The 13,367-nt window shown below is 38.6% G+C and overlaps 1 protein-coding gene and 1 long non-coding RNA gene across 2 annotated transcripts; one reads left to right on the top strand and one right to left on the bottom strand.

Annotated features, from left to right (window-relative positions):
• Positions 1-2,235: 2,235 nt before the first annotated feature.
• On the bottom strand, positions 2,236-4,994 carry LOC145429230 (uncharacterized). Its single transcript, XR_013909455.1, has 4 exons — positions 4,880-4,994; positions 4,046-4,198; positions 3,589-3,679; positions 2,236-2,986 (listed from the first exon to the last, which is right to left on the bottom strand). It is a non-coding gene; the product is annotated as an uncharacterized LOC145429230 (long non-coding RNA).
• A 6,539-nt stretch (positions 4,995-11,533) lies between these two features.
• fabp2 (fatty acid binding protein 2, intestinal) lies at positions 11,534-12,881 on the top strand. Its single transcript, XM_026171135.2, has 4 exons — positions 11,534-11,855; positions 12,070-12,242; positions 12,468-12,575; positions 12,702-12,881. Exons 1-4 carry the CDS (start codon positions 11,789-11,791, stop codon positions 12,750-12,752), a joined length of 399 nt encoding a protein of 132 aa, XP_026026920.2. The 5' UTR covers positions 11,534-11,788; the 3' UTR covers positions 12,753-12,881.
• Positions 12,882-13,367: the final 486 nt, after the last annotated feature.

Below are 13,367 nucleotides of genomic sequence, written 5' to 3'. Positions count from 1 at the left end.
TTAAATTGCAACTTTAGGGATTTTATTACAAGCAGCCTTTTACAGCCAGTGTGGTAACACACTGCCATTGTAGTAAAAGCATACATGGATAGAAAAACGCACAATAGGACATTATTAGTCACGGATTAGCCTCTCCATAGTCTGGATCTCAACATTACTGAAGCAGTGAGGGATCATCTCGACAAAGAACAAAATAAAGTTGACTTTCATTCACGTTAGAAGTGTACAAACTCAGTTTTTGCCTTATATACTGCATTTCCATGTATGTTTTCATGTTTCAATAAGTCACTGCAATCACTGTTTCCCATTTTCCTATACTATAAAGGAATGGCTCAAGACATTTACACATTACTCTACCTTCAAAATCAGGTAAATTGTTTTATGTGTCTCTTGTCCTGCTTATCCATTCAGAATAAACTTTCTATTGCAGTACGATAATAAAAAAAATTGGTCAAGCCAATTTTCTTTAAATAACTAAATATGAATTTTGCTTAAAATTAGATTCTTACCTTCATATGTAAGAGGCTGATGGGGTCTTGGACGGGCAGGCAGAGAATGTGGACACCCAAGTTTGTGAATGTGATAACTCGAAAATGAAGCAATGTAGGTGTTTCAAATTGATACCACATGTATCCACTAAAAATTTCAGATGAATTCAAATCTCAATCAACTTCAAAGTCGGAGGTTAAGTTTTCTGGAAATCTTGTAAATGCAATAACTTGACATAATGTAGGATTTTGAAATTGATACCATAGGTATCAGTAGGCATCCTGTCTAAGGTGCACCCAACCTCTCATCCTAAGGTAGCTGGGATAGACTCCATCCCTCCCCTGCAACCCTGATAAGGATAAGTGGAAGAGAATGGATGGACAAATGGATGAGCTGTACCACTGGCCAAGGCAAGTATCTTTCAAATTACAGGTATTGTCCTTAAATCTAATTTAGAATGTGGCACCTTGTTCTCCTAGAAAATTTTAGAGACTGTGAAAAACAAAATAACTACTCAAAGACACATTTACCATGTTGCTTCTATGGTTGTTTTCAAGCAATGCAACAGAAGCTAATACTAGCAGCTAATGGTAAAGTCAGGGAGGGAGTAAACCTGTATCAAAAAAGTCTGTGTAGGTTCTCAGTCTTCCAGGCCATTCAAGTCTAAGGAGACTGAAAATGTGGCAGCTGAACTTGTTTAATTTTTATTTTCAAGATGTTTTACCTCTCATCCAAGAGGTTTCTTTAGTAGCTCTTCTTCAGCTCTGTAGCTAAAGAGCCAGTTGTGTTTAATTAGATACCAGATATTGGAAAAAGGTAAACTGGATTTTCATTTCACTTTCCTGAGGTAATATAGCATTTAAATGTTTCACCCAGTGACCACAGATGTAGTAAATAGTTATAACAACTCCTTCATCAAATGGAGCACTAAGGAACTTAAACAGAGGTATCATCCGTATCAGTTCTACTATAGATTGTGATCAGCGTTAAGCACTGAAAAAAATATGTTGTTGGATTTACTTAATTCAATGGTGGACATTTGTTGCACACAGATGTTTTGCTTTGGCAGCAACTTAAACAATTGAGTTAAATTAACACGATTTATTCATGTTCAATAAACCTGTGCAATTTGTGTTGATAAAATGTGACTTAAACATGTTTTGATGAAGTAATTTGAGCTCTTGGAATATTTTAATCCTTCACAATTTTCTCACGTTATCCCAACACGATTCAATAACTTTTACCCAATACTACTTGGTCACTTAAATACTACATGTTATCTTCAAATTACATTTTGCTATTATATTCTAGTATCAAATACACAATTTTCAAATGGAGGCCTTATAACAGATTGTATTGTCCTCTTCCAAGATGGTTGCTGGCATCCACCAGTAACCTTTCAAAACAACATGTCTAATTTCACTGCAGTAGGTAAAGAATGAAACTGACATTACTCCTCTACTGAATCTATATAAATCAACAGTTAAATAATGTCAGTTCTTCCGTGTTCTCTGGAATCAATCACAGCAAAGAAATTAGACTGTTTCTTTTGAAAAATGTTGGGAAAGAAAAATACAAAACATTCTATTTAAGGCCTCTGACGTCAAGATTCAGTTAAACAACAATTATAACTAAACAATTTGAGGTAATGTTAGTTTCCATTAACATTAAATTAGGTTACTGAATTGGCAAACACCTTCCTATTAACACTACCCTTTTTACCCCAATAACTAAAGAAATTAGCACTTGCAGGTCAAAACCTTTATTCAAGAGACGCAAAAATAACATTGATACAGTGACTGTCAAAAATTACAGCACTGATCATACTGTGACATGTTGGTTCAAAACAGCACACTTAGAAATATTCAACGTTCTTTACTTCAACTGAATGAAACTGAAAATACCATTTCACACGACCCATATGGGATATTTAGACTGTATAACTGTTCACGCTACATCTCTTCACTAGTAAAAGAAAAAAAAAATACAAAGAGAAATTTAAAAATGCTGCCAAACAGACAAACAGAACTTGTACAGAGCAAAAGGAAAAACAAACAACAACAAAAAACGGCTCGTCCTCATGGCAGTTGCAGAGTATATAAGAATGAACCCTGCGATCCGTTCCTGGAATTGAGCTTCAAAAATGCAGCAGAACAAGTGTGAGATTTAAATGTCCTCTCACCTAGAGCTGGTCACCTCACATGCATAACAGTGAGCTTCGTTGCAGGAGCAGTTTTGTCTTAGTTGTGAGCTTTTCTTGAGAGCTGAGTTGCATCCAACTCCATTACCACCCTTTGAATCACCTCAAAAGTGTAGCAGAGTTGTGATGGGTAACTCATGTTGAAGGAATAAAAAAGGTCCAAACAGCATGGCTACTGCAAAGGTCACGTTATCCAGATCTTGAAGAACAACATCAGAAAAGTCATTGCCTGGCGCATCTCTGGAGACAGATGTTCATTGTGGTTTTCTCAATCTGTGCAGTGGCCTCAGTCAAGTCCTGGTTAAACACAAAACATTTCTTTAAGATTCCTTTTTAAACTCATCTCTTTTGAATCTACCAGTTCTAATGTTAGAGTAATTTAAACCAATGCAAGCAACATAGTAAATAGCTATAGCCAAAGAGTGGCCTGCCATGCTGCCATTCATGGTCTAACAGAGTTTCTAAGAGAGGGTGAAAAACATAATAATTTCAAATGCTTTACATTAGTTTTTGTTAGAAAGACACCGGCCCATCAGAAATCCAGGTTATGTCACTCAGAAGATGTTAGAATTTAGACTTTCAGCCCCACAATTTGGTTAGCTGTTGGTCAGTTGGTCTTTTTTTTTTTTTTTCAAACAAAAGCTAATATAAATATTGGTGGGATTTTCCTTTGTTCATTAGAATGACAAATTTAAAGTTTTTTCACACTGATGTGACCCCTAATACAGGGGTGGGGGTGGGGCCTCAAGGGCCGGTGGCCGAGTTCACTACCAGGCCTCATGTGAACTTCAAATTATTAAAGAGCACTACTGGTCCTAACCAGTCCAATGAGGATCAAGTGGATAACTAAATGCATTTTTAAATGTTGCAAATCCACAATCTACTCATAAAACACTCACCATGAACTCCTGCACCAAGATGTTGCAATTGTCTTTCACACAGATGCGGAGCACTTTGATGAGGGACTCCGAGCATTAATGTCATCCTTGACTATTATAACAAAGAAAACAGAGATTTGTGAACTTTTCAGTAGCACAGAAGAAAATGATCCCAGACAAAAACTCTTGACTTTTTAAACCAGTCAACATGCAACACCAGCATCTACAAAGCAATATCAAAAGTTCCTGTTTGACATCAACTTTATGGATATATCGTTTCCAGAACATTTATTTTTTTTAAAATATAAATTTTTCTCAGTGGGCCAGTAAATGCATGACGAAAATTATGGCATCCTTTTAGTGGAATCATTACTCACAGGTAATAGTTGACTGTTTCAATGGATGTAGCATAAAAATCTTTTACTGACCTAATGCAATACATATACACTTTGTAGTTAAAGAATTTTAAAGTTCGTACTGTCATAATGGCAGCTACATCCTTTAGCTTTGTGCCCTGTTCCCCCGATCACTTTGCAAACACTTTCAGCAGACTGTCAGAGAGAAACTCAGCTCCGTCAGAAACCTTGACTGTAAAGGCATGGTTGGGATGCACTGGAATGCTGCATTTTATCTGAAATGACATAAAATTATTTTGAAATAACAGCAGGCACTGTGCTTGGTTAATCAGTAATGTTTTGTTGAATAAAAACTGTGTTTCCAGATCTTATGGGATTAAAAAAAAATCCAAAGATGTTTGTTTCTGATTTGCAACCCAACAACCCACAAGTTACAACCTCATTTCAGTTCAAGTGTGCATTAATGCGAGTCCAGTAATCACCTTTCTGGCAATGGTAAATGGCCTGTATTTATATAGCGCCTTATTAGTCCCTAAGGACCCCAAAGCGCTTTACATATCCAGTCATCCACCCATTCACACACACATTCACACACTGGTGATGGCAAGCTACATTGTAGCCACAGCCACCCTGGGGCGCACTGACAGAGGCGAGGCTGCCGGACACTGGCGCCACCGGGCCCTCTGACCACCACCAGTAGGCAACGGGTGAAGTGTCTTGCCCAAGGACACAACGACCGAGACTGTCCGAGCCGGGGCTCGAACCGGCAACCTTCCAATTACAAGGCAAACTCCTAACTCTTGAGCCACGATCGCCCCATACAGGTATAAGTTAAACCTATGGCAGATTTTGGATTTCTCAGTTGTATTAATAGGGTGAGTATGCATGCACCTAATAATTATAAAAAACCTATTATAATTAAGTTACAGAAACGAAAATAGAATATACTTTCTTACCATAACACCTTGAACCCACAATCCATCAGCTGACTCCTGGGCCCTGTGCTTCGTACGTCGCTTACTACATCCAAGATCAAATGAAACATCCAAGACCAAATCATCGCGCTAACTCTGAGCTCGCTATTCCGGTTCCCCGAACACACCTGTTGTTGACGATTAGTATAGCTGGATGAAGTAATGTGAGATCACTGGGTGGCCCAACAGGGGCTACGCATCGATAGTAGAAACATTGATCGGCAACCCTTTGATTGGTCGGCGAAAATGTCGAAGGAGCGCGCTCGGTATTTTTCGGCAGCAGAGCAAGAACTCTTGAGTGAGGGATTTCAGGAGTTTCAGAGTTTAATTAAAACGCAAGGGAACACTGCAAAGGCTGCAAAAGCAAGGAGAGAGGGCTGGCAGAAAGTTGCTGACAAATCAAACTCGTAAGTAATTCAATAATAACAATAATAATGGAGTGGATTTATATAGCGCTTTTCAAGGCACCCAAAGCGCTTTACAATGCCACTATTCATTCACTCTCACATTCACACACTGGTGGAGGCAGCTACGGTTGTAGCCACAGCTGCCCTGGGGCAGACTGACAGAAGCCAGGCTGCCATATTGCGCCATCGGCCCCTCTGGCCAACACCAGTAGGCGGTAGGGTAGATTTATCATATCACACCATATTATCCAATATTATATTACATTATATTATATTATAATATGTTATATTATATCCCCTTTCACATTAGAGCCACAACAGGACCCACTAGAACATGGGAACAAGTAAAAGTGAAATATAAGAATATTCTACAGAATGGTAATATTTATCACTTATATTGCTTGTCGTCTCTTGGAAAGAGACCCTGGAATACTCTGTTTGTTTGTTCATAACAGCAACCAAGAAAAGGGCAGAGCAAAAAAAAAGACAGGTGGTGGTCCTGCACCCCCTCGTCAACAAGTTGGTTAAGTGAATAATACCCTCACGGGAAAATCGATATCTCTCTATGAGCACACTGTCGCGCTGAGCTAAAGGATCCTGTCTGTCCCGCAATATACGCTGAATTCTGAGGACTCTCCTTATCAATCTTGCACCTTCCGCAATGGGTTGCTCGCGTAAACGGACAGGATATGACTGCGACAGACTTCCCAAATCCACCTTCGCTTTTATAGCCGTGGTCTCTCATCTTGATTACACGAAGTAATTTACAATTACTACTCTGAAATATGAATTACATCTGTAATAATCACATACATGTAATAGAATGTTAATAGTACATTTCCCTTTTTTAGGGAATGACCTGTATGTATCTGTGTGAAATCAATAAAAGGATCAAGTGCTGCATTATCTTTAGTTACATTGATGTTATTTATTTATGGTGAAACAGTGGTGGAATATCGCTGTTGCTTTCGTATGAATGACGCGGACATACCTGCGTGGCCGCGATCTAATCCTGTTTACATAAAGTAAACCTGCTCCCCAGCAGGTTTACGCTTACGGCTCTGTTGCTATGACAGCAAGTCCCGGATGGGCTTCGGGGAACCGAACGATCCAGGATCACGCGAAATCGTCAACAATCTCATCCAGCTAACTCACTTAGCGCGGTACGAAGAACAGGCCCCTGGTGAAATGCAGAATAGAGGTCGTCTCTCAATGTGCAGCAAAAAAAACAAAAACAAAAGGACAGCAGGTGAGGGCATGAGGGGTAGGGATGTAAGCTAGCATAATGCCGCTGATGATATTAGCTAAAGCTGTTCAATGTCCAAAATCTCACTAACACCACGGTGCAGTAAATACACAATGTAACTGAAGAGTCAGTTGGCAAATCTATTCACACAGAAAACCAAATTATGTTATGAGTGCCTCGTAGGGTTGCCAACTCCCTGAAAAATAAATAAGGGACACCTCGTGGCCAGGGCCGGGCGACCCAATTGTCTTCACCCTTCCCAGTGTGGTGAATTTTCTAGCTCTTTTTTTGTGTGTGAAATTATTTTTTTAACCATTTGACTTGAATTTGATTTAAGTAGATGTGTATTCTTTGTGATATGAACACATGTGAAACAAATGATCATTTAGCCATTTATTTTTAGCTCAAAATGACAACATTAACACGATAAAACAGGTCTCCTTCTTAAACAGAAGCCTGTCATGCTTAACTTTTGAGAATATAAGTAAATCTTTCTTTAAAAGAACTCTGTCCTGCTTAACTTAAAATAATAGAAAACAATAGAAAGAAAAACATTCTTGTAACAGTGCACATTTAGTGCATTTAGTACAATTGGCTTCAGTTGAGGTATTATTTCAGCTTTTCTAATGCTAATCAGCTGCTCCTGTTTGTAAACCCACTTGCTCCCATGATTACGCATCTTAACTCATCATCATTATTCATCTATGTATTACTTTTATGTATTAGTCATCTATTTGTTGTAATCATCTATTCTTGCAGTTGTTTATTACACAAAATAAATTATATTATCACACTTCTGGCCACATAGCGCTGATATTCACTGCACATGCCCATATTAACGTTTTCCAGCCAGGTGTTTTCCTTTTCCCATTCTTCCCTTTCTCTGAGGGGAACAAACATTGCTGCTCTGATGCTGGGCTTACACTGTGCAGTTTTAGGCCCATTTTGAGCCGATTTTTTGAGTGATCGGACCGATTTTGGCCTTCATCGTGCATCGTGTAGTATACGTGGGGTAACGAGAAGTGATTAACACCTCACGACCAGCTCCCGATCATCAATCGCTCGTGAGGGTCTCACCACAGCCGCTCACACTGCTCGCGCGCAAACACGTAAACGTTGGTGTAAAAGATGGAGCAGCACGGCTGTGCAGCGTGTGATCTGGACACAAGCGATGGAGGCACAACTTGTAGAACTTTGGAAAGCTCATCCGAGCCTTTTCGATGTGGCATCACAAAATTATCACGACCACAACAACCGTGAAAATAGTTGGATTTACATTGCTGCTCAGTCACAGCTGCCCGATCAATGTTTTTCATTAGCAATTTAGCAAAGTTGATGGTGGTGGTGTGTGTGTCTGTGTGAGTGTAAGACGGAGAGAGAGAGCGCGACAGATTTTCTGTTATAACCTTCATTTTATGGAGGCACAGTGTGAGCACTCAGGTCGCATCAGAGCATTGGGCGGTATAGTGTGAGACCTGCATCGTGACCTACCAACTTCTAACCCCTGCGAGTCAATCGTGCAGTTTGAGCAGGAGCTGAATAACGTGACTGAAAAAAAATTGCACAGTGTCTGCCCAGCTTTAGGTTTACTGTCGTCCGAGACTTGCACCGCAGTGTCTGCGTTTGTTTCCCTGTTGGCCATGCTTCTTGTTGTGGTCATTTGTTGTCTTCCGGTATTTTCTCCGTAAGCGACCTTTCCTCGACCAATGAGATGAGTGGTAATCTGAATTGTCATACTCGTAAGTGTGCTGTCAGCTCATTGGTCACAAAGCAGGAGAGGGGCTGGGAATTATGTTTTCAAACAAAGCGTTAATTCCATTAAAAGTTATAGACTACTTTTGATTCTCACTGTATTACGGGACAAAGTGCGTCCCTTATTAGCTCAATACGGGACGTGTACTTTTGTTTCGAAATACGGGACGATTCCGTATTTTAAGGGACGGTTGGCAACCCTAGTGCCTCGTAATTAGGTTTAATGTGATATTACGGCTCTTGTGCCAAAGACAAATTCAAATGAAAAAGCGCCAATTCTTTGACAACAGATAAAACAGCAAATAAGCTAACGGCTCTTTTTTAGCATGTTACATGGCGACACTCTAGACGTTTAACTACATTTGGCTGAAATATGGTAAATATTAATTCAAAAAATCAAGACATACCAAAAACGTAGAGTTGGCTGCTCGACTTGACTGAGATGGATACCTTTTTTAAACCACGATCCAAAGCCCGCGAGATGAAATCACGCGTGGTTTCACGAGATTTAACGTTGCTATCTTATTGACTTACTTCACCTGAACATGATATGAACAATTTAATACACCCTTTCTGCATATCATGTAGTTTTTACACTATATAGTTACATTTAACTTTAAAACATGAGGCAATTGTGTTAAAGAGAGCATATAACCCCCGTGCTGGCCTCTCTGCACTGGCTGCCTGTGTCTTTTAGAGTTAATTTTAAAATTCTTATGTTTGTTTTTAAATGTCTACACAGTCTTGCCCCGCCTTACCTCTCTGAGCTTCTTCATCCCCACATACCCTGTCGGTCTCTCAGGTCAGCTGCTCCTGGAGGTACCGAGATCCAGGAGGAAGCTCAGAGGGGACAGGGCCTTCTCTATTGTGGCTCCAAAATTATGGAATAATTTGCCCATGCATGTTAGAGAGGCCCCTTCACTGTCCACTTTTAAATCACGTCTTAAAACCCACTTTTATTCCTTGGCTTTTAACCTCAGTGAGACTTAGTTTCTTTTTTAATGCAGTAGTTATTTAATTAATGATTTCACTCTTCTTTTATTTGTTTTTTATTTATATCTCATGTAATTTTATTTTACAGTTCCAATGTACAGCACTTTGTGTCAGCTGTGGTTGTTTTAAAGTGCTTTATAAATAAAGTTGATGATGATGATGATGAAATACATGCAAGATGCTTACATAAATCCAAGAGATGGCCAGTCCCTTTTTTTCAGTGAGGGGTCTGGCCTTGACAACAGTCTGGTCAGTGAGCCACTCTGGAGAATTAATAAGCTGTTAAGAGTCTTGCTCAAGTCTCTTTCACTGTTATTAAAGAGTGAGGGACAAGTGCTCTTATCTTCCGTTCCCAAATTTATCTTGCTAGGTCAAGGTCCAGCATGGAATTATCATGAGCTTGCTTGTAAACTTCTGGTAGCACAACAAATGTTAAGCAGTTAGGTCCATAAAGTTTTCGAGTAATGACCCAATGTTGAGAATTTTGCCTTCGTACACCAAAACAGTGGATTTTAAATCAAACAAGACCCTCAGTTTTAATTCCAAGGGTTTAGCATGAATTGTTTAGGAACACATAACTAATTTTTAAAAGCTCAAAGTTAATTGAACAAACAAACATCAAGATTTAAAGTTCAAGATTGTTTTTCATATTTGGATTAAAATCCTTTACAGTCAATGACTGCCTGAAGTCCGGACCATATGGACATCACCAAATGCTATGCTTACCGTCTTGAGATGCTCTGCCATGCATTTACTGCAGCCCCATTCAGTTACACCCTATTGTAAATCCTCGGTACTTACTTACATTAATGAAACCGTCTTATGATTGTTGACTTTGACAAATGCATGCGAATTTCCTAGAGGTTTTTCTGGGTTAGATATTGTAAATTTCACTTTAGTCCTCCTCCATGGTCTTCCAGGCCATTTGAGCTTGTTGCAAGTGCATTTCTCCTATTTTTTAAAAAATATATATTTCTGATATATTTATTTAGGTTTTAAGCCTAGTGATGGCCTTCTTCACCTACATTTCTTTGAACCTCATATCAATTCTGCCAGTGCAACAATAACTAAAATAAAAACTTCTTGGCAATCAATTATCCAATTATATTACATATTGATTGCCTGATTTAAAAGTCACTGTGGTAAAGTACGCAGACAAAATGACAAAAAATGTGTCACTGTCCAAAAACCTACGCACCTGACTGTACTTGAATGGATTTGAAAAAGACGGAAATTTGTTATCAGCATTTGTTTAGTATTTACTAAAATGGAGTTCACTGAATCACTAATTCAACCCTTTCAGTCTATGGTCTCATTTGTCACGTGCTTTTATGACTTATACTACAAACTGGACAAACCTCAAAGGATATAATTATGTTACAAAGAGTTTCCACCAGACTTGATCAACTATGGCTCCAACTCACCTGTGAATTTCATCACTGCGGTCTTGGTAGAAAGGTCTTTTGTCTGATAAGATGCAGTATTACTGAGGTGGAAGTGAAGGTCAGGCAAAGGTCTCTTTGACACATAGAATGACAAGAAACTGTGATGAAAGAGAAGACATGCTCTACATGTTTTATTCGTCCCATTCATCCCATTTTCTTTCTGTTAAACTTAAATATTTCAATTTTAATAGTGCAGTTAGTTGTGGGTTAGTTAATAGTTTCACAATGTTTTTGATGCCCTTTAGATTAAATTAAATTAAATTAACTTTCCGTGGTAAATTAATTATATAAAATTACTAGATGGTGGTAGACATAGTAGTGGTAGACAAGCAGAAAAAGACAGCTGTAGTGATAGATGTAGCGATACCAAAATGGTTTAAGGATGGTTTAATGACTCAAAAAAAAATCTTTTTTTCTTTTGTTTTATATAACATTAACTTTAGATGTCAAAGGTCTTGTTTATTAGCAATGGGCAATAAAGGACAAAGGTATCACATATAATCAAGTATAGTGGAAGAGAGAAATTACAACTACTACACCTATGCAGTATCTTGGATGAATGATAAGATTAAACCTGCATTAGCTACATACAGATTTGGAGGAGTGCACATGTGCAATGGATCTGTAATAATAGTAAATGGCAGGAACAGTTTTAAAGTAAAAGAAATTTCAAATATATTCCTCTTGTATCAAATAGTGCAGACTTAAATGCTGCAGTTCTGCACTGAATATGGTTAGTGGTTAAGCTGTGACCAAGACTTTTGGCAAACAGATTCAGGATGAAGTGGCCATTAAACATTCAATAGAGCACTTTGAGTGCTCTAGTAGAGTAGAGAAGCACTCTATAAGCTTGAGTCCATTTACCATTTAACTATTCATTGTCACACAGTTAGGATATTACCTTGGAAAAAAAAACATGAGCTTTAAACGGCCACATCAGCAATCAGATAGATGATGAGATAAGAGGGTGTGTGATTTAAAAGGAGCGGCAGAGTTTGAAAAGGGCACTCCTTGTTGCAGAGTCCTCCAGCTCACCCTCACCGCCACCATGACTTTCAACGGCACCTGGAAAGTTACTCAAAATGAGAACTATGACAAATTCATGGAAAAAATGGGTGAGTGCTAGAGCTGTCTTGATAAGCTGCTTCTGAATCTTCATTTTTTCTTAAATAAAGAATACTGATGTATTAATGTCTAAATATAATCTTTGCACCAAACTGATAGTCATGCACATTTTTTTGTGACTGCATTATAAGTGATTAGCCTTTAGACGGGTAAAACTTCCTGACATTGCTCAATCTATTGTGACCTTATTGTGTCTATCCACAGGAGTTAACATGGTGAAGAGGAAGCTGGCTGCTCACGACAACCTCAAGATTACCATCACACAGGAGGGAGACAAGTTTAACGTCAAGGAGACCAGCACTTTCCGCAACATCGAATTTGAATTTACCCTTGGAGTCACCTTTGAGTACGCCCTTGCAGATGGAACAGAACTATCAGTAAGTTAAAGTGGCTCCTAGTTTCACTCACTTTAGACTTTCAACTTTTGAGTCCCTGTTACTAAGTCAACAATCCATACATCAAGCCTTGACTTTGCCCTCTGTTCAATACCGCAACTATAAAAGTGTCAAACAGCCTAGTCAGCCTTTGGACTTCTGCACAATATCCCCTCCTTGCCTGTTCTCTATTTCATTAATTTCCTCATCGTTGGTTTCAACTCTCAGGGTGCGTGGACCTTGGAGGGAGACGTGTTGAAGGGAATTTTCAAGAGAAAGGACAACGGAAAAGACCTGACGACAACCAGAATTGTTCAAGGAGATGAACTCATACAGGCAAGGCAGAGTTCCTACAAACGTATAAAAATAGAGATTATACATTCAGAAATATAAATTTTCATCCCGGCATAAAAAAATGTGAAGTTAAATAACAACTGTATTTGATTAATCTTTCTTCAACAGAGCTACACCTACGAAGGTGTGGATGCAAAGAGGATTTTCAAGAGGAGTTAGACCAAATCCATCTAAAGAACTGAATTGAAATATTTTCAGGGTTACATACAGTTTTGTGCCAAGTCATCAACAACATGTAACTCATCATATTTTAATAGCTGTATTAATAAAGTCACAACTGCCTATTAATTTGTGTGCTTGTTTCCTCTGCTTTTCATCAAATAATATTCTGTGGAAGCTCATGCAAAGTTAAACACACACACACACAAACACACGGTCAAGTGGCTAATTTAGTAGTGATACAATAATTGAAACTTTATTCAACAATGAATAAAAATAAATATATATTATCTACAAAAATATAAAGTGTAGACAGGTTTCACATGTTTCTTTAAACTGACATGAAGCATTTACTGTAATGTCAATAAATCAACTCAGCAGACCAAATGCACAGGACCAAAACCAAGCAGACGGCAGGATTCAGGGAGGCATCCCGAGGCTACTTATCAGGCATCGTCATCTTATAACTTCTTATAACTGATAAGATCAGTGACATGATAAGATCATGCAGAAAGCTTTCTTTTGTTTTGTGGTTTTACAGCGTAATTAGGTTGCTCCACTGTACGGGTAGCCCGAAATAAAAGAAACAGATCGATGCAATGCCAACTGTGACTT

Source organism: Astatotilapia calliptera, chromosome 6 (genome assembly GCF_964374335.1).
Source record: "Astatotilapia calliptera chromosome 6, fAstCal68.1, whole genome shotgun sequence".
Taxonomy (NCBI): Eukaryota; Metazoa; Chordata; class Actinopteri; order Cichliformes; family Cichlidae; genus Astatotilapia; species Astatotilapia calliptera.
The sequence above is the reverse complement of the archived record's forward strand: the minus strand, read 5'-3'. Positions and strand labels throughout refer to the sequence as shown.

Bases quoted from the DNA above. Each gene is read 5' to 3' on its own strand.
- fabp2 (XM_026171135.2), top strand. From the start codon at position 11,789: ATGACTTTCAACGGCACCTGGAAAGTTACTCAAAATGAGAACTATGAC. The intron at 11,856-12,069 runs GTGAGTGCTAGA...GTCTATCCACAG, and splicing joins CAAATTCATGGAAAAAATGG to GAGTTAACATGGTGAAGAGG. The intron at 12,576-12,701 runs GCAAGGCAGAGT...TTTCTTCAACAG, and splicing joins AAGGAGATGAACTCATACAG to AGCTACACCTACGAAGGTGT.